Genomic DNA, 20716 nt, shown 5'->3' on the forward strand with positions numbered 1-20716 from the left:
TACTTCATTGTTTTGTACTAATCAAAGGACATAGAAATTTAAAAATCCATCTTTCAATTCGTTAATATATATATATATATATATTACAAAAAATATTTTCCAAGAATTTTGTTTTTCATCAAATATTTTGTAGAAAAATTAGTCAATGAAAAATATTTTACTGTTAATCTTCAAACCTAGCTTATTTGTTGTAAAATATTTTCAGCCCGTGAAGTTCCGTAAACTATTTATAAATAATAATTAAATTATAATATCATCCAACTATTTTAATAACCACCATCATCTTCTTCTCCTTTGTCACAATCTTCTTCACTATCGCTACAGCTACCTCACCATCACCCTCTTTTATTTTACAACTACTATTGAAGAATAAAATATTTAAAAATATTTTACACAAAATAAATAAACCTTTAATATTTAAATTGAGTTACAATCGATTACGAATATGAATCTATTTTAATATGATATAATATTGTATAATTATTTTTTCAAGGGTCATTTTGTAATAAAAAGAGGTAATTGTTACTTCTAATAAGAATATATATGAAGCCCTTAAAACATGTATTTAAATAATTATAAGTCTCATTTAAGTCTTGATTTTGACTTTTAAATAAGATGACAACATAAATACAAAAAAGTATTTCTTTTTATAATACGTACGGATCATTATAATTCATCTTATCCAAATAATTTTTTTTTATTAAAAAAAAAAAAAAAAGTTAAATCAGAGGGCACAGGTAATGTGAAAATGCGAGGAGGCTATCGGGAAAGGTCAAGGACAAGGTAGGGAGGCTGGGGGGCATATCTCTTGACACGTGTCTGAACTGTCCAGATGATGCCTCATGGGACATGGACAGATATATGTCAGTGCAGGTTTTCTCGGCTACCTACTTCCACAAAACTACAGACAGTGTAGACGACCAAATTAATCACTATGCTTTTTTTTTTTTTTAATTTACATAAAGTGTTCAAATCAGCTTACGTATTTTAACTAATCTTTATAAATTTTAAAATTAAATTAATAAATCTTTATATATTTTTTTTACTTTCAAAATATCCTCCAATACACACACTTTGCAGGTTTATAGATTCCTTGCTTCAAATTAAAATTATTCAAGCTTCTTGTTGAGATTGCAAATCTGTTCGAAACTGATCTCGAAGTAGAATCTCCAGTTGAGTGGAGGATTTAAAAAAAAACAAATTATCACGTTAAATTAAAAACCTTTACAGCATAACATGTTAAAAAAAAAATTTAATGTAATAATTTGAAACATGATATTTACTAAATATTATTATTTAAAAACACAATAAAATAGTTATTTTATTTCTGAATAATGATATTTAAACATGTAACTTCATGCCAATCCCCTGGTTTAACCAAGCGATCGGTTGATCCAGTTGCATGAACCGATTAATCATTTCACACAAAACTATAATTTTATGAATTTTTTCTTCCAAATATATTTATGAGTGCCAATAATGTAGCCGAACTTGCGATAAACAGATGATTATGAGCAGATATGTATGAGTTTATCATAATTAGACGAGGATCTGCCTCAGATAGATTGCGTGAATGGCCTAACAAATGCATTTATAGACTAGTGAGACAGGTTTAGGCATAAGAGAATATCTGGTCTCGCTAGACTAGAATGATAGCTTAAAAGCATCATATTTTTTTTTTTATCAAACCATTGGATTAAAAAGTTAATTTTTTAGTTGAGTTTCTAAATGTTGTTTTCCTTAAAGTAATTATGGAAGGTATGGAGTCACTCTTCCGATCATCAGATCTTTAGATTTCACATCACCCTAAGGCCCCGATTTTGACAGTTTTGTAACTTTCCTTGTTATTTTTGAACCTGTCAACAAGTTAGTCTTGAATTTCATTGATGTTGTTGTTCAGAACCGTGACATCAAAAAGTGTATTATTTCACCAGAACTTTTTACTACCATGTTAATTCACCATTTTTTTAATTTTATTTTGTATGCTAATTGCCTAGTTTTTCCTTAAGTGCATGGTTGTGAAAGCAGGACTGGTTCGATAGGTTGGTCTAGAACCCCAGCTGATACGGTGCCTGGACTGATCCGAGTTGAAAGATAAAACATGGTTGACAAGGTAAAAAAATGGGGTTGACCCATTGATCCAAGCTTGACATGGTCCACTTAATCAATCCACTTTTTTAAAACAATTTTTTTTGTCACCATGGTTTCGTTTTAATTCTTTTTTTTAAAAAAATCAAATCAATTTAGGTAAACTCTTTACCTGAATTCTTTTCCCGAATCAATCTTGATTTGGTTCTTACAACTATAATCGAGTGAATTAAGGAGTTGCTAAGTTGCCACGCAAACATCTTGCTGATGATATCTTTATATTTTTCAGGGCAAACCTCAAATAAACCACTCTATTACACGTGGATTCTTGATTCAGTCTCCAATTTATTTAGTTTTTTTTTCTCAAATAGAATTCATATATCTAAAAAATTCACAATTGAATCCTCTTACTCGTACCCATCTACGAATTACGCCTTAAATTTATGTTTATGTGCAAAAACGAAGTTTGATGTTCTAAGATGGAGAATTTCTAAAATGTCTAATTAAGATTAAAAAAAAAAAACAACTATGAGGATTTGATTAAGATTTGGACTATAATTTGTCTATCTTTTTGCAAATCACTCGTCCTAAACTACTATAGATTGAATTTCTTTCGTAGAAATTACTCTATTGTTCTTTTCCAATCAAGAGACATTACTCTTGCCTGTTTGGAAGTGTAATTGTAGTTATAGTTACTTTTTAAAGTTCTTTTTATTTAGAAATATATCAAAATAATATTTTTTTATTTTTAAAAAATTATTTTTGATATCAACGCATTAAAATGATTTAAAAACACCAAAAACATATTAATTTGAAGCAAAGAAAAAAATAAATAAAATAAATTTTTTTAAATATTTTTGAAACACAAAAACAAACGAGAACTAAATATAAAAAGAAAAGAAAGATAAAACCTTCTTTTTCTATAACAAAAACAATGCAAATCGTACAATTGTCTTCCACAATGCCATACGGAAAACACCCACTATAGACTTAAAGAGCCCAATCACACAAGGCATAGCATATAGAAAGGTTGGTCAAATTGCTTTTTAAAAGCATATGTTTTTAATTAAAAAAAAATATTATTTTATTTTTAACACCAACCAACATGTTAAAAAGAAAGCATTGAAAACAGCAGTAATTTATATTATTTTATAATAAATATTAAAATACAATTCGAAGCACAAAAGAAGAAATTTCACAAGTCAAACTTTGTTAGACTAACAAATCTTCTGCATAAGAAAATCAATATGGTTATCTACAAGCAGTGTTCTGTCTCCCGCAATCGCAAGTTGCTCTTTCCGGATTTCACTCACTGATACCATTTTTTTTTTTGATCGCATCGATGTAAGGCTATGCTTTTGGCACCTAAAAAAACCGAAACCGGGTCAAACCGACCGGTTCGGTTCGGTTTTTTAGAGCAAAAACCGGTTCGAACCGGTTTGGTTCGGTTTCTTGGTTTGGCTCGGTTTTTTTTCCGGTTTTGGCTCGGTTTTTTTCGGTTTTTTCTGGTTTTTTGTCGGTTTCGGTTTGGTTCGGTTTTTTCAGTTTTTTGTTTATAAAACCGAAACCAAACCGAATCGGCCGGTTTTTTCAAAAATTTAATCGGTTTTTTTTCAGTTCGGTTTTTCGGTTATTTTTTTTCCGGTTTTCCCGGTTTAATCGGTTTTCCGGTTTTTTTGCTCACCCCTATTTTCAAGTTTTGACTAGGTTACCGGGTCACCTGAGTTAATTTTTTTTAAAATCAAAACGACGTCATTTTAGTAAAAAACACAAAAGTCAACGGGTTGCAACCAGGTTTTTGACTGGATCTTGCCGGGTCAACCCACCAGGTTTTTTCTTTCTCTATTTTTTCTTCAACTCAGCACGGTTTCAGCCTCGGTCGACTTGCCGGGCCGGACCGAGTTTTAAAACTATACTTCAAATTTAGAATAGAGATATGGCAAGAGAGAAAAAAATTATATAAGAATCTATTAAAAAATAATAAGAGTATTTTTTTCCAACATTAAAAGTTATGCTTTTGTGTTTTTTTTTTCTTCTGTACATCTCTTTTATATTATAATTTTTTTTATTTAGATTTACGTGGGTGTTTGAGCAATCTTGTGTACATCTTGATTAATCCTACAAATTCTAAAGTTAATGACCATATAAGCCTATAGTGACTCTGAGGTTTGTAGGACTCGTACTGGTGACCTTTAGAAATCAAACTCACGACCTGACCAGTTGAGATATACCCCACAGGATTTGTTATAGTACAAATATTGATAGTTATAACTTAACACCGTGGAATTTTTTATAAATTAGGGAGTTTTATTTTATATTTAAAATGTTGAAAAAAAGATTTTAATCTTAATTGATATATAAACTAATATCGGTGTATAATTTGCTGACGAATTAGAAAAAATAATATTTTAGGATACATATGATCATATCCACGTTGTAAATGCATAAATCTCTCCCATTAGACCGTCCAAAAGCCACAACACAAAAAACCCACCATTTTCTAAGTCCCTTCGTATCTCATCATTACAACTCACCTTCCAAAAAGTCCTTCTTCAACCTAATTTATATAAGAAACTTAGGCATCAGTTTTAATTTTCCTGCATTAGCATCAGAGAAGGGGTCATATGGCAGACACCGAAGTTGGGAAGAGAGGTCGTCTTCACCACCACCACCACCACCATGGAGCCAGCTGCACAAGAGGTTTCAGGCTAAAGTATCCCAGAAGATTTTCAGTTCAGAGATTCAGAGCAAGATTTTTCTGCTTGTTCAGGTTCTTGAGTAGATGGAGATCTTCTTATGGACAAGCAGTGCAGTATTTGAAGAGAGGGATGGGTAGGGATAGTGGCATCAAAAGATGTGGTAGCAGCAAGAGGGTATTGGTGATGGATGCAACCAGCTGCCACTACATGGAAAAAGGTGATGAACACTACAGTTGCAGATCGTTTGGAAGATCAAATTCTTTCTACTCTGAAGCCATTGCAGATTGCTTGGAGTTCATTAAGAGGTCATCCATCTCTGTGGAACAAAAACAAGTCAGCCCAAGATAATCATGTATATCCACTGGATGTTCTTGTATAAAAAAAATCATAGTGTTTTTCGTGTCATTCACTTGTGCCTTTTGCTGTGTTAGATTCTGATTTTTTTGTTCTTCTTGTTTTGCCTCTTCAAGAGTGCTTGGAAGTTGAAACTATTCCCCTCCTTGCCTTGTGTATATATAATCCAGAATATTGGGTTGCCATGAATTCTTCTGTAGCAGAAGAAAGAGAAGTTTGGAGAAATTAACGAGAAAAGTACTTGTTAAACCAATTACTAGTTTAATTCATTCCTTTTTCTTGTCATATTATCGAAAAATATTTAGAATTCTGGTAGCTATTGTTTGATTTTTGCTTGGAATATATTAACGGAATATTTTTAATTATTTTTTAAAAATTATTTTTAAAATTAGTATATTAAAAACGATCCAAAAACATTAAAAAAATAATTTTAAATAAAATAATTTTTTTAAAAAATACCCAAAGCTGTTCTTGAATTTTCAAATCTATTTTTGAATCGATTTTGACAGCTATATTACAAAGAGTGGCAAGTATTATTATATATATGATATTCTTGAATTTTCTCACAATTTTTGAATCGAATTTTTCTCACAATATTAATATAAAAACTAGAAAAAAAACTTGAAAAAATTAATTTAATATATTATAAAAAAAATAGTTTTTAAAAAATATTATAGTATATAATACCAAACACACTAATAGATTATTATGTAGTGATAATATCGGTAGGGTGGCAATCTAGGGAAGAATATTCATGGTAGGTGTGAAAGGAAGAATTTAATCAAAGTTTGTATAATTAGCACCTAACACCTTGCCATTATTTGACTAAACATAGTTATGTTCTTGACAGAAGGCAAAGCTTTTTCGTTGAAATTTAGGGCTTGGTGCCACTGTATTTTGGACTTTCTATAAAGTTAGCAAGCTAAAGCTTTAATTATGATGTTATTAATCCCTTAATTATTTACTTAAAAAGAAGAAGGGAATCTCTATGATGACCAATGATGACTATGGGCTCCTGGTCACTTCATGTTTGGGCTGGGCTTCTTATCATGAGCCAGCTGCTAATGGGCCGAACTTGAGTAGCTCTGAAATGGCTGACCATTCAATTCAGTTTTTTAAAAAACCACAAATCCTCTTTCTTTGGATGTAAAACCCTAAGAAACATCAAGGAGATAAAAGGAAAAATACATAAAATAAAATAAAATAAATAAATGAAAAAAAGCAAAATCCCATAAAAGAGGAATGAATCAAACATCCAGCAGACTAAAATCCCTCCTCTTTAAAGCCCGCAATTTCATAGGCATAGCCACCACGTCCATCGTCGCCGCTTCCTTCTCCACCACGTCCACTCCTAAAATAACCACCGCAACCTTCACCGCCATGGAAGAGCTCAAGACCCGTGTCTGCATAATCGGAAGCGGACCCGCGGCACACACTGCAGCGATCTATGCCTCTCGAGCTGAGCTAAAACCCATCTTGTTTGAAGGTTGGATGGCAAATGATATCGCCCCCGGCGGCCAGCTTACGACCACAACTGACGTGGAAAACTTTCCTGGTTTTCCTGAAGGAATAATGGGGGGTGATCTGACCGAGAAGTTCCGGGCTCAATCCGCCCGTTTTGGGACCCAAATCTTTACTGAAACGGTTACTAAAGTGAATTTTTCGAAAACCCCATTTGAGGTTTTCACTGATTCTAAACGTGTCGTTGCTGATTCGGTTATTGTTTCTACCGGGGCGGTGGCGAAGAAGCTGAGTTTTGCAGGGTCGGAAACGTTTTGGAATAGAGGAATTTCGGCTTGCGCGGTGTGTGATGGGGCTGCGCCTATTTTTAGGGAGAAGCCATTGGCTGTGATTGGAGGAGGGGATTCCGCAATGGAAGAAGCGAATTTCTTGACCAAGTATGGATCTAAGGTTTATATTATTCACAGGAGGGATACATTTAGGGCTTCTAAGATAATGCAAAGTAGGACGTTGTCGAATCCGAAGATCGAGGTCATTTGGAATTCTGTAGTGGAGGAGGCTTATGGAGAGAGGGTTGTAGGTGGGCTTAAAGTGAAGAATGTGGTTACTGGGGAGGTTTCGGATTTGAAGGTTAATGGGTTGTTTTTTGCTATTGGACACGAGCCTGCTACTAGGTTTTTGGATGGGCAGTTGGAGCTGGATTCTGATGGGTATGTTGCGACTAAACCGGGGACTACAAAGACTAGTGTTCGTGGGGTTTTTGCTGCTGGTGATGTTCAGGATAAGAAGTACAGACAGGCTATTACTGCTGCTGGCACTGGTTTGTTTCATTTACCCCCTTTTTTATGTTCTATGATTAATTTTATTGTTTGGTTTTTAGGACTCGTATATGATTTTTTCTCGGCACCATCAACATGAATGTTTTAATTAATAGTTTAAAGGGCGGGCATAAACCTCGCATATAATGATTTCTCTGCACTATCAATATGAATGTTTTGATTAATAGTTTGAAGGGCAGGCATAAACCTCAGAGTGTAAGTTATGATCCTGAATCCTTCAGGAAAGGTTAATAAATGCACCGTCAGTGTCATGATTGGTATTAGATGTTGAATCTTGTTAGTTGTCTGGTCCTACTCGATCAATGGCGGATCCTGAACAAGATTTTAGGGGAGGCAATAACATGACTGAAAGTATGGTGTAAAGCTTGTGTCAGCACACAATTCCATTCATATTAAGTTTGGATAATATATTTGATTCCATCAAAAATGAAAAAAAGAAAGAAAGAAAAAATAGTTTAAATTTTCAATTTTTGTTGTAATTTTGATTGTCTAGTATAATGAGTGTACAAATAATACTTTTAAATTAATTGGGAAAGGAAGCACTGAAAATTTTGTATTTTATTGCTTCAAACTAATGTGTTCGTTATATATCTATATATACACATAGAGAGACGTTTAGCCTTAAAAAAAAAGGAAAAATTCGAAATCAAGTATTCAATTGCAAGCAAATTTTGAGGTGCAAGGACTGAATTGCATGATTTAAAAAATACAAAGACTTAAATGCATATATGGTAAAAAATTGAAAATCCTTTGGGAGGCTGCTACCCTCCCTTGTCTATGAAAGTAGCTGCCACTGTACTTGATGTTATCGTATCAAAGCCTCTTTGTATAAGTTGTAGGCTTTACCAATGTCAAGAACACGATTTGTCCACACCTACTCATGTTGTTCAATTGATAAACCATCCCAGAGGCAGTGAGATTGAGGTTAACTAGTCTTGAAAATGTGAACAATTTGATTGATCTTGCTGAAATAGCGTTCTCTGTCATTGGTTTAAATGCTTGTTTCAGATAGAGTTTCAAATGGCAGACATAAAACTCCCAATATAACTCTAACCCTGAACTGTTGACAGAGGTGTATAAAGGATGCTTAATATGTGATTAATGCTGTCAGATTGGTCTTGTTTGATATTACATGCCAAAGCCTCTCTTATAAATCCCTCTCTTCCTGAACCAATTTGAAGAAAACAATGAGGTTCGGACCAAGGGGTCTTGAAATTCGAAGAAATCTCATGCAAAGAGTGTTCTTTGTAAGAGGAAATGGAGTGTAACAGGAACTATGCTAAGAAATATATTGTTACTGGAGTTGGGCTGTGAAGTGGTTTTCTGTCTTTGGTTGCTGATGGAATAAGAATCATGTAGTAGTAACCTGACTTGTTTGGAAGCAAGACTGTCAACTTTTAGGTAGAAGGACACTCTAATAGTTGCATAATGGTGTGTTCTCTGGTATTGTAGTGGTTTCAGCTTGACGCAAAGAATAAATGAAAATCTTAAAAAAAATATTTTAATAAAATTACTTTTGCAAGTGCTCCACATACTTAGCATTTGGATCACATTTTAAATATCATCCCTTCATTTGTGTGTTGAACTGTTACGGGCAACATAGCATTTCTATCCGGTAGTAAATAGAAACTACTATTATGTGCATAAACTAAGCAGATCCCTTTGGAGATTTTATTCTACATAACACACGATTTGATTGTGAGAGATAAAATGAAGTCTGAAAGACAATTGTTGTTTGATGGATCTACATGTGCCAGTTCAAGTTAAATGTTTTGTGCTCAAATAAGACAAGGGTAACCTCTACTCCTCTTAGAGGTGGTTTTTCATCGTGGTTAAAATTGTATTTGATTGCGTTTTAAAGTTGTATTTGACTTGAAAAAAATATTAAATTTATATATTTTAATAATTTTGATGTGCAAATATTAAAAATATTAAAATATATTTTAATATATATTGTGATACAATACCAAACTCACAGAGTTGGTGCATAAGGGCAAACCCTGTACACCTTGTCCAGCCAAAATATAGAAATCTTTCCGATAACAAATAAGATATCAAAATATAGAAATCTTTCCGATAACTGCATGCACCACAGTTTGTCTAGGACCCAGTATTTACAATATTAGGTCTGTATGGATAGTTAGGCTCATAAATAACTTCTCAAAAACGTGTTTTTGAACAGGGAAAGCTCCTACTGAGAGCTCCTTGTGGTGAATAAAACTGTTAGTGCAATGGATTTTGCTTGGAGTGTACAGAACACCTATGTTAGAGTTGGAAGCACATTCACCTTGAGGGTCAAACTGACATCTGCTTTTCTTGCATTGATGTTCCATTTTGGACCATAGTTGGTTAATTTTGACTGAGCAAGAGTACCTTCAAGGAATAGCTTTGTTTCATCCACCTTACCTGGTTTTGTGTTCTCATTCTGATTGACTTAAAATCTGTTGTTTGATGATAATGCAGGCTGCATGGCAGCGCTAGATGCAGAGCATTACTTGCAAGAGATTGGATCCCAAGAGGGCAAAAGTGATTGACTATCTAGGATATGAAAGGGTACTCGGGAATCTGAATAACAGAGTTACCCAGATGTGCTGCAGACTTTGATTGCATCGTAGTATGTATACAACATTAGCACAATATTATCAGTCCATTCATTACTCGATTTGTAAGTGGAATTTGTTGGACATAATTTATGTTTCCACCTTTTCTTCCGTCTGCTGTGAACTTATTTGGGTAGCTTGTGTCCTGACACATGGTGCTCCAATTGGAGTTAGGCGATCAAAGCTTCCAAATGATGCTTTGCTGAGGCCTTTTGTTTGTCATCACTGACACTGAATGTCTTCACTTCGATGCACGTGAGTTTCCCCATTTTGAACTAAAAACATAATATTCTTGGAATCATAGTTATCATATCCTGGCCATGTTGTGGGTTTGCATCGATTTGTTTTTTCAGAAGAAAAAAAATATTAAAACGATATTATTTTAGATAATTTTTTCTTTTTAAAATCTCAACTGGTCAGTTCTCATCCGAGTTTGATCTTGACCTTGACCTTGACCTTGACCTGGGCAATTAGGCAGGTTATGCTTGACCGTTCAATTTCCAAACTAGCTTGCAATGAAACTAGGCTCAGGTCAGGGGACTTAGTTCTGGAGTGGATGCCATCTTTTCTAGAGGGCTGATATGCAAAACGCAAGCAACAAGACCTCATCATAATAGATTGTTGAGGTTTAAACCTTGCACACTGCAGCATGTATTGTATAGCAGTGAAGAACTGATAGCCATTAACATCAAGGTAGTCAAAAACCCTAACAATATTATGATCAACTTTAGGTTTCGAAGATCTCAGATTGAAGAAGATGACTTCTCTCATTATCCATTTGCTATAAACTGTGACAGAAGTAGTTAAACACAGGGTAAGCTATATTTTAGCCTCCATAGATTCAGAAATTTTCCACATTGATCCTTGTAGTTTAAGATTTTGTAGTGTCAGCTCTGTAGTTTTGAAAGAGTTCCAATCTAGCCCCAAGGAGCCAGCAGATAGCTCATGAAACCTAGAGGAGTAGTGCCCATTTTTTCTCCCATTTGCTTTCACTTGTCAACTTTTCCCAAGCTCTCATACATGCGATAATAAATTTTCTAAAATTCAAAAGACAATTACAAAATTGGCCTATAATAATCACACCGAAACTTCTGGAAACTCAAGGGTTGACATTGGGTATTTTAGAGGAGATGTAAAGTGGAGCTTCCCTGAACCAACAGGGTCTGAAATGTAATTTCCCCATCAACAAATTTATTGGGTGTGAATGCTCCTTCATTAGTTTCCATCATGCAAAGATGGTATAGATAAACAAATCCGCTAATAAGAACAAGCAAGCCGTCTTAGCTCAGCTGGTAGAGCGCATGGCTTTTAACCATGTGGTCGTGGGTTCGATTCCCACAGACGGCGTAGCGTAAAATTCATATTTTTTCTTCCGTCTTTTTTGAAAGCCCAGCCTGGTAAGCACCTGTAACGTCCTGAACCATTGACTTTATATCTATATGGTTTTTATGTTTTAAAAATAATTAAATTTTGTTTTTTAAAAAATTAATAATTGTTTGATTTTTTATATTTTGATGTGATAATATTAAAAAGAATTTTTTTAAAATAAAAAAATTATTTTAATATATTTTTTAAAAAATATATTTTAAAAAACAATTATTACTAAATTTATAACATCCCCTTGATTGAAGAGGCGGGGTTGCCCTATCACCTTCATCCCAGCGGGTGATATGCCTAACACCCGCCCCCATCTCATAAATGTCAACCTTGCAATCCTCTTGTTGATTTTTTCTTTTTTATCAAAGCATTCTATATACCATGTTACCTACAATATGTGTTATAGAGGGCAACGCCAACAAATCGATGATGCCTAACGCCAAAGCCAATCTCACCAGCTTGTCAGTGCAAATTGTTAGTTTTTGCTGGGAATGCAATTTGATCAAAAAAGAAATCTCCCTGATGGGATTTTTTTAGGTTCAAAATTAGTGATCACAGTGCTAAGAATATACACAATCAAGGGTTTTTTGGACCAGCTAGGGCTGATTTCCTGATCATGTGCGTAGCCTGATAACAGTGAAATGCAAAGTTACAATACAGACAACAGCCACTTGAAACAGATCTAAATCTCATTAAGAGATGCTCTCACCTAAAGTTAATCCAGATCCAAAGTACAATTAACAAGAAAAATTAACTTTAAGAGATCACAGTTTGGCCCAGAGAGCCTCGACAATTGGCATATCATGCAAGGGACAGAGGTGAAAACAACAGACCATGGCTCCACTATCCCTTTAAAAAAACTCACAAATGGAAGCATCCTGGTAAATCTTGGAAAGAGACCTACCAGAGTCACATGATTCCAGCAATGTGAACTGGCCTTGTTTATTAACTAGTTGCTCCACATGACAATCTACTTGTTTGTCCCCTCAACACACTCGCCAGCAATCTGTCTAGATTTTTATATTTCCTACTTTCTTACTGAAGATTTATTTTTTGCTTCTTCATTGTAAGATATCTTGTCAATTAAAATATTTTAGGAAGCTATCTTTGACACATCTTTGCTTGATCTGTTGTATTTCATGTGGCTCTTTACAAGCTGACCAGCTGCAATTGCAGACATGAGGGACAGCTCTCCTGCCAAAACAGAACCAGCAACGATAGTAGCCAAGAGTCTTGAGTTTGATCCTGGAGAATCTTTGCTTGCGCCCTTTACTCCAAGCAGGTTCAAGCAAGCTGATTGAGATGCTAGTTGGGTGCCACCTCCAACTGTGCCCACCTGAACCAAATAGTTGATGAATAAAAAAAAAAGAGAGTTAGAGTTTTGCTCTTGATGTCAGAACTCAAATTATAACACAGTTTTTTGATTGCATGACTATTAATTTACACATGGCCTTCCTCTTCAATTACAAAGCTAAAATAAGGTTCTTTATATGTCATGATAATTGTTATGAAACCCGGCCCGGTCTAGTAAGTTGACACGGGTCTTGGCCGGGTTTCAAATAGAAAAAACTCGAGCTTATAATTAACTCGGTTAAATCTAGATAACCTGTCGAGTCACCCCGAAACTCGAGTTGAATATTGAATATTGAATCAACAGACCAAAAGGGTTGGAAATGGCTTATTAGCTAGGCATTTTACCTCAATGGAAGGCATGGTGACTGAGATATGAAGGTCCTTTCCATCATTAACAGCTTCCATCATAGTAATGCAGTGAGAGCTCTCAACATTCTGAGCAGGATCCTGTCCTGTGGCTATATAGACTGCACTGACAATATTGCTGGCATGGGCATTAAACCCACCGAGAGCACCAGCCATAGCTGAACCTGCAAGGTTCTTAAGCATGTTAAGCTCCACCAAGGTATCTATATTGGTCTTCAGTACCTTCTGAACCACCTCTTCCTTTATGATTGCCTCACATACAACTGACTTTCCACGCCCTTCAATCCAATTTACAGCTGCAGGTTTCTTGTCTGAACAGAAGTTGCCTGAGGAACTCAAAACACAGATTGAAAATACCGAATCATTAACTGTATACATCACCCGATAATGAATCCAAAAATGGAAATTAAGCAGCACGGAGGGTTTACCAGAGATGCCAATGATGTCCATGTCAGGAAAATCTGTTTGAACATAATCAAGAACATTTTGGACTCCTTTGGAGACCATGTTCATTCCCATAGCATCACCTGTGCTGCAACTAAACCTCATGTACAAATTCTTTCCTGCCACTGCACATTTAATGTTTTGTAGCCTTCCAAATCTGCTTGACCTGCATATCATCCACCACGTCAAGTATCTGTGCCCGTGTGAAATAAAAAATTCAACCATAATTTTCCTTTTGGAATATAAAAATCTTCCGGACAGAGACAAGAACATTAGAAAAGCAAAACTTGTTGTGGTAGATAAATATAAAATAGGCGGGTAATGGTTAACCCATGCAAAATACTAATGAAGAAAATTAGAACCCATCGCCATCAATAAGTTTTCATTCACCAACAACAAAATATTGCCAAAAGATCAAGAAAAGTTCTGCCAAGACACTCTTTAAAAAAGCAAAACCAAATCAAACAGACTTTGGCAGTATCCTAAATCATATGGTACCAACTTTCTAGCTCCTTGGCTGGATAGCTAGCCTTGGAGATGGACAATTTCAAATTTCAAGAAATCAAGAAATAAATCATTGTAGGCCAAAGAAGACTAAAAAGAAGGATTAAATTTGAAAAAGGAAGATTGATTAATTAGTCTAATATCTGCTTTCTTAAAAAAAATAGGAAAAAGAGGAGAAAATCAAGAACCTGTTGAAAGCAACAGAAAGAGTGTCGAAATTAGCAGGATCCTCAACAAAGAACTTCAACTCAGCAGCCCTTTTTGCGGTCCCAAACCTGACAACAGGAGCTCTAGTCATGGCATCTTTAAGCAACATAGAACTAGCCCCACCTGATGCATAAATAGCCTTGCACCCTCTATTTGTAGAGGCCACCAAGCACCCCTCAGTCGTAGCCATTGGGACCATATACTCCGTCCCATTAAGCAACAATGGCCCAGCAATTCCCACAGGAATCTGTACAAACCCGACAGGCATCTCACAACACTGCCCCAATATTGACTCATAATCAAACCCTTCTAATGGCAATCCCTCCATAGACCTCCCTGTCATCCTCTGAAGCGCTTCACGCCGAATAGCAGCTGCCCTTTTGCAATCTCCAAGCTTTGATTCAAGAGAATACGAAGGAATAGTCCCAGATACCACTCCTTTGATAACCTCCTCGTCGTCACCTGATAAAATTAATGGTTCTTGAATCGTTGGTGCAACAACTCTTTCCCTCGAAACAGGGGCAAGAGTGCATGCAAGTGATTCTGCAGGAGTGCAACCGATACCATTTTTCTTGATCATAACATTATTATCTTCCTCAACATCCCAAGAATCATTAGACCCTCGAGAGATAAAAGATTGAACAACGCCAATCCCAAAGAAACCAAGAAGATAAATAACCGAAGCAGCCAAACATACTATCCCAGCGATTTCAGGGAAAGTGATGATATGAAGGGGAGTGGAGTTTCGGATCTTTTCGCGCCAACGATGGAGCAGGAAGTAGGCGACGGAGAAAAATAGCCCGAAGAATAAACCATTTGTTAAGTAAAGAGGTAATGGGAGTGCATCCGATGCCTTTACAGACGTCGGAGGCTGTAAATCATGATGATCATGGTGGTGACGAAGGTATGGTTTCAGGGCGGGTTCGCCGGCATGTCTGTCCATGCTGACGTCGGATTTGGCTGGACGCCGGCGGACCTCGTGTATTGAAGTCCGGCGAAAAGGGTGAAGATATTGATAAGAAGAAAAGAAACAAACAAATGTCAGAGAGAGAGAGAGAGAGGGAGGAGGAGAGGCTTGAGAGGAAGAGCGGAGAGATAGGAAGGTTTTTATAGTACAAATAGTGGAGGTTGGCGCTCTGTATCGCAGCTCACATGTACGGCATGCCTCTGTATTATTACTATTATTACTCTTCCTAATTTTTAAACCCAAAGTTAATATGGGGTAAGTTAAGGTCAGGAGTCAAATAGATTGATTTGACTTAACTTAATTTTTTATATTTTATAAAAAGTAAAAAAAAATATTATTTTAAAAAAATAAAAATAAAAAAAGTTGATAAATTTTACCTGGTTTTTCTCTGCCTTTAACTCGGGTGACTTGATCACAAATCAACCTGTGGAATCTAATTGGATTTTAAAACAGGGTTATTATCAATTATTATTATTATTATTATTATTATTATTATTATTTAATATCTTTAATAAAGATTATTACGACCAATTGTAGAAGGACTTATCAATATCTGTCTAGATATTTTAGGAAATTAGTGCTGCATGTATGTATTATTCAACTATTAAATAATATTTTGGTTATGATCTCTAATATAATTAAATATTTTTAGCATTTTTTTAAAAAAATAATTTCATTATTTGATAAATCTTGATATAGTTTTATTATTTTTGAATATTTAATATTATTGTTTTTTTCTTCTTTTTAAATCATTTTAGAGTTTAATTTATTATTTTTTGCATGGGACATGAAGGCTTAATTTGATTGCAATTTTGAGTTGTACCATGTTTCGGTTTGTAAGCATGCATGCTTATTATTTAGTGCTTTGGCTTTGAATATACACCACTAAAAATGGACTATTGATTCCTCATATATATATATATATATATATATATATATATATATGAACTATATAATAATAATAATAATAATAATTGTCAAAGAACCATCGCAACCAAATAACTTAAATTCTTAGGTGAAGTCCCTAAATATGATTTATATTATTCTCTAACACACCCTATCAAGTAAAAGCTCTTTGGACTTGAAACTTGCACAGACCCACATTACTTTGTGCTTAATTTTTATCAAATAAATGAGGATGGTGAGATTCCGTCAAGGTCCTTGAACAACTTAGGGTTGAGATGGTTCTTTGATAATAATAACAACAACAATATTTTTTCTCACGTTTTTTCTTTCATGCTTCTTTTTCTTTCTCATCTCTATCTCTCTTATTGAGTAAAAATTAGGCTATGTTTGTTTCCCGGAATTCACTTTTTAGGAAACCACTTTCCAAACTTTCTTGTGTTTGTTTGACATTAGAAAAGTTGGTCAACGAAAAACACTTTCCAGTCAAAGGAAAATTTGGCTTGGTTTCCAGGAAAGTGTTTTCCTGGAAAATTTGGGCGGATAACACTTTCCAGAAGTTGTGAAAAATTTAAAAATATCATATTATTGGCTGATTATATCAAATTTGGTCCTTAAACTTTTGATAGCTATATATATTTTGTTTTGAATATTTATTTTTCAATTTCATCTATTAAAATTTAATTTTTATATTAACTATGGTCCTCATTTTTATAATTGTTATTTGCTTTTCCTTTATCATTTTTTATTGAAATTTTTTATCTATCAAATTTGGTCCTTATTCTTTTGATTGTTACTTATTTTTTTGAAATAATTTATGAAATGTTAATTATTTTTATTTTAATTTCTTCATCTTTCATTTTTTTTATTTTTTAGATTTGATCTCTATTATTTTGATTATTATTTATTTTATTTGAGATAATTTATGAAATTATATTTTTTTTCAATTTCATTCTCATTCAACTTTTTAATTTGTAAGATTTGTTCCTCATTATTTTAATAAACTTGAGAAAAATAAAACATTAATAAGTTATTTTCCAACTCATTTTCCATGATATAACCAAACACTGGAAAGTGTTTTCCAACTTATTTTTCATTACACTATCAAATATCAGAAAATAATTCACTTTTCCAGAATTCACTTTACAAAAAGAAACTATTTTCTAGCAAACAAACGAGGCCTTAATAATTACTCATGAAGTTTCTCAATGGTCTCGCTAATTTTGGTGTTGGTTTGGATAAGAAGATTTTATTTTTTCAGATTTTTCTCCTTTTATAAGGGAGAATCTGTAATGTACATTGTGACCTCCCTTTAACTTAGCCTTCAAAGGAGAATGATTTTCTCTTTTTATTTCACCACCTATCATCATCATCATCATTATTATTATTATTATTATTATTATTATTATTTTAATAAAAGATTTAATAAGATATAGTTGTCTCACTTGTTTTTAAAATCATTGGCAGCATTTTGTTATTATTTCAAGATAAAATAAATAAAAACAATAAAAAAATGAACGGTTAAAAAAATTAAAATATAAAAATAAATTTATTTGGCTGATTTATTAAGAATCACAGGGATCCACAAACAAATAACCTCGAAGACCCTGTTTGGTTTTATGTTTTAAAAGTGTTTTTGAAAAAAATTTGAAATTTTTTTTATTTCAAATTAATATTGTTTTGGTATTTTTAGATCATTTTAACGTGCTGATATTAAAAATAAAATAATATATATATTTTTAAATAAAAAACATTTAAAAAACAACAACAATCATACTTCCAATTATAAATTTATTTTTTCTAGTTTACATGTTTGTCTAGTTTGCTATGTACGAGGAACATGCTAGCCTCTCATGCTCCTTCGTTGACTTAAAATATATTCCCATGGAAATGGCTGCCTGACAAAGTGACTTCAAAGTAATTAGCTTTGGCTGTTAGGCATGCATGGAGTCACTATCCATAACCAAACTCATTAAGATGGAAGTAGAAGATATTTTCACACACAATTTTGAGCATTTAGGTAGCCATAAATGATCATTTTAGAATAATAAAAAAGATAAAAATAAAAGAGGCATATGCATCTAGATTTATTTTAAAATAATTATCTTCATCTGTGTAATTAAATATATTTCTATCTTTTCGGTATTTATAATATCTCGTATCTAAAATATTAATCGAGTAGCAACCATGAACGCGATAGAGAATAAAAAAATATAATATAACACAAACCAACAACATTTTCAAAGGAAAAACTATTGATTATGTGCCTCCATTGTTTGATCTTGTCAAAGTGTTAGTCCAATTGTTATACAAAGTCACATTAACATTATATCTCAATTGAATTGTGTATTATATGCATGAATCCTTAGCAGTAAGCTGATGACTTTTGCATTGCCTTAATGGCAACTAACTATTTATGTACAACTATCTTTGGACCACCAGAATAAAAAACCAATATATATATTTATTCCATTTGTAGCATGTTACATGTAGAAGTTATAATAAGAAACAAAATAAATTTTTTTTTTTTTTATTGAGAAACGACATAACTACAAATCAATGTCAAAATTATTTGATTTTGAAAATTCTCAAAACGTAATTTTGAGTTGTATTTACAGAACCATGTCCCATGTTCCGTTTTGTAAGTATGCATGTTTATTATTTAAGTAAATATTTTTAGCTTTTTAAAAAAATTAATTTCATTGTTTGATAAATTGTCAGAATAAATTATAATTTCCGGAAAGATGCCAAGTACTACCGATATCTTTATTGTCAGAAGATTTAAAATTAATATTTTAATTGTTCTGTTGGCGTTTTTATTTGTTAAGTCTAATTGAATTTTTCAATTTAATCCAAAAATTTCAGAAATCCTCCATGCATCACCAACACCTTTACCAACAATAATTTAAATATTAATATTTTTAATAAACCTGCCATCTATCATCGACTACTTCCAGTCTGTCGATGATTCCATCTACAAAGTGCAGTAATAAACAGTGCAAGTGACAAGTAAATATTACTTTAGCTCTCAGAAAAATATTGATGTACATTAACCTCAATGATTCCATATGTAATGAACAATAATAAACATTACAAATAAGAAAACAATACCTTAGCTCTCGGAAAAAAACCGATGTACATTAACCGTCGAATATCCTGTATGTACCGAACAATAATAAACAGTGCAAGTGAGAAATGAATAGTACCTTAGCTCCTATGAAAATATTGACGGAAATTTATCTTTGATAACCCCGTATGTATTGAATACAATGAACAATACGATTGAGAGGTGAAAAGCTCCAGTGCTCTCTGGAATTTACTGACGACCTTAATCCGTAAGTGTGTTTGTTTGTATTTTTCAAAGCAATCAGTATTTTCATTAGTTAAAAATAGTTTATGTTGTTAGATTGTATCTGTATTCCTCATGTATCTATCCTACAAATACTTGAAATCACAGCAGCACACACAACACAATAACACAAGTTCTGTGTATAATAATAAAATCACATAAAATAAATGTTTCATTGTGATTTAATAATAAATAAACATCATTGTCATTACATTAAATTTAATTTCATCTAGAAATATTACATCATCATTTATGGAATTACACAATTGTTTTGTGCAAATTAATCATAATCGTCTTCTTTTTTAATTTCATCATCGCCATATCCATCACAATCTTCTACGTTGATTTCATCGCTATCATCATCTTCACTGACTTGTGTATGTTCGCTGGTTTTTAAAACATCATTTAACTTTTCAACGTCAACATCAACAAAAGTATTCTTGGCATTGTGAAAATTTAATTTTTCTTCTAAGTCATTAGACAGAGCAACTCGATATGGATCAACTAACTAATCAAGCTGAAAGACATCATCTCTCACAGTTAATTCATTGTTGCCATCAAGAACAACCGGGACACGACCCTTGAGTTTGGTTTTCACTACGGATAACCACTCAACTCTTGAATGATCATTTCTAAAGTATGTGTAATAAATTTGCTGGCATTGCTTGGCGAAAACAAAAACATCGTCGACATTTCGAAGTCTTTGTATTAATTTCGAACAAACCATAATGAGGATCTACTCTAATTTCTTTGTCAGTGGTATCATACCAATAATATTTTAGTAAAAAACTCTATTATGCTTGCTATGATATTGCAATTCAATGATCTCTTCTAACTTCTCATAGTACTCACCTTCAAACTCATTAAAAGTCGATCCTTTAAAACAAACCACATTGTTATATGTCTTTCTACCCTGACCATACGCTTTAGTATTAAACACATGTTCATTGATGAAATATCCGTTATGGCACTTCACCTTTCCTTCAGGACCTAGACTTAGTAAATTCAAAGTAAACTAACATTCCCTCCCAATTGATAAACCTGATATATTAATTACGTCTCCATCACAGTTAACAAGAAATGTGTAATTAAATTACGTATCCCTAGAGATAAGAATAATTAGACAGTCCTTATATGTATTCTGAACCACATGGAAAATTGTTCATCTTGCAATAAAAAAATTTAGGATTCAGTTAGTTATGAGT

The 20716-nt window shown here is 33.3% G+C and overlaps 2 protein-coding genes and 1 non-coding gene across 3 annotated transcripts; 2 read left to right on the top strand and 1 right to left on the bottom strand.

Moving 5' to 3' along the window:
• The first annotated feature begins 6351 nt into the window (after positions 1 to 6351).
• LOC18096010 (thioredoxin reductase 2) lies at positions 6352 to 10152 on the top strand. Its single transcript, XM_024584668.2, has 2 exons — positions 6352 to 7422; positions 9905 to 10152. Exons 1-2 carry the CDS (start codon positions 6384 to 6386, stop codon positions 9973 to 9975), a joined length of 1110 nt encoding a protein of 369 aa, XP_024440436.1. The 5' UTR covers positions 6352 to 6383; the 3' UTR covers positions 9976 to 10152.
• A 1163-nt stretch (positions 10153 to 11315) lies between these two features.
• On the top strand, positions 11316 to 11388 carry TRNAK-UUU (transfer RNA lysine (anticodon UUU)). Its single transcript has one exon. It is a non-coding gene; the product is annotated as a tRNA-Lys (tRNA).
• A 701-nt stretch (positions 11389 to 12089) lies between these two features.
• LOC7480368 (3-hydroxy-3-methylglutaryl-coenzyme A reductase 1) lies at positions 12090 to 15381 on the bottom strand. The gene is made up of 4 exons (XM_002300508.4): positions 14274 to 15381; positions 13566 to 13747; positions 13117 to 13463; positions 12090 to 12754 (listed from the first exon to the last, which is right to left on the bottom strand). The coding sequence occupies exons 1-4, from the start codon at positions 15233 to 15235 to the stop codon at positions 12512 to 12514; spliced, it is 1734 nt and encodes a 577-aa protein (XP_002300544.1). The 5' UTR covers positions 15236 to 15381; the 3' UTR covers positions 12090 to 12511.
• Positions 15382 to 20716: the final 5335 nt, after the last annotated feature.

The sequence above is a fragment of the Populus trichocarpa genome, chromosome 1, assembly GCF_000002775.5.
Source record: "Populus trichocarpa isolate Nisqually-1 chromosome 1, P.trichocarpa_v4.1, whole genome shotgun sequence".
Taxonomy (NCBI): domain Eukaryota; kingdom Viridiplantae; phylum Streptophyta; class Magnoliopsida; order Malpighiales; family Salicaceae; genus Populus; species Populus trichocarpa.

Coding starts and splice junctions, on each gene's coding strand:
- LOC18096010 (XM_024584668.2), top strand. CDS start 6,384: ATGAATCAAACATCCAGCAGACTAAAATCCCTCCTCTTTAAAGCCCGC. Junction 7,423..9,904: donor TATTACTGCTGCTGGCACTG/GTTTGTTTCATT, acceptor ATGATAATGCAG/GCTGCATGGCAGCGCTAGAT.
- LOC7480368 (XM_002300508.4), bottom strand. CDS start 15,235: ATGGACAGACATGCCGGCGAACCCGCCCTGAAACCATACCTTCGTCAC. Junction 13,464..13,565: donor GGACATCATTGGCATCTCTG/GTAAACCCTCCG, acceptor TGAGTTCCTCAG/GCAACTTCTGTTCAGACAAG. Junction 12,755..13,116: donor TCACCATGCCTTCCATTGAG/GTAAAATGCCTA, acceptor TATTTGGTTCAG/GTGGGCACAGTTGGAGGTGG.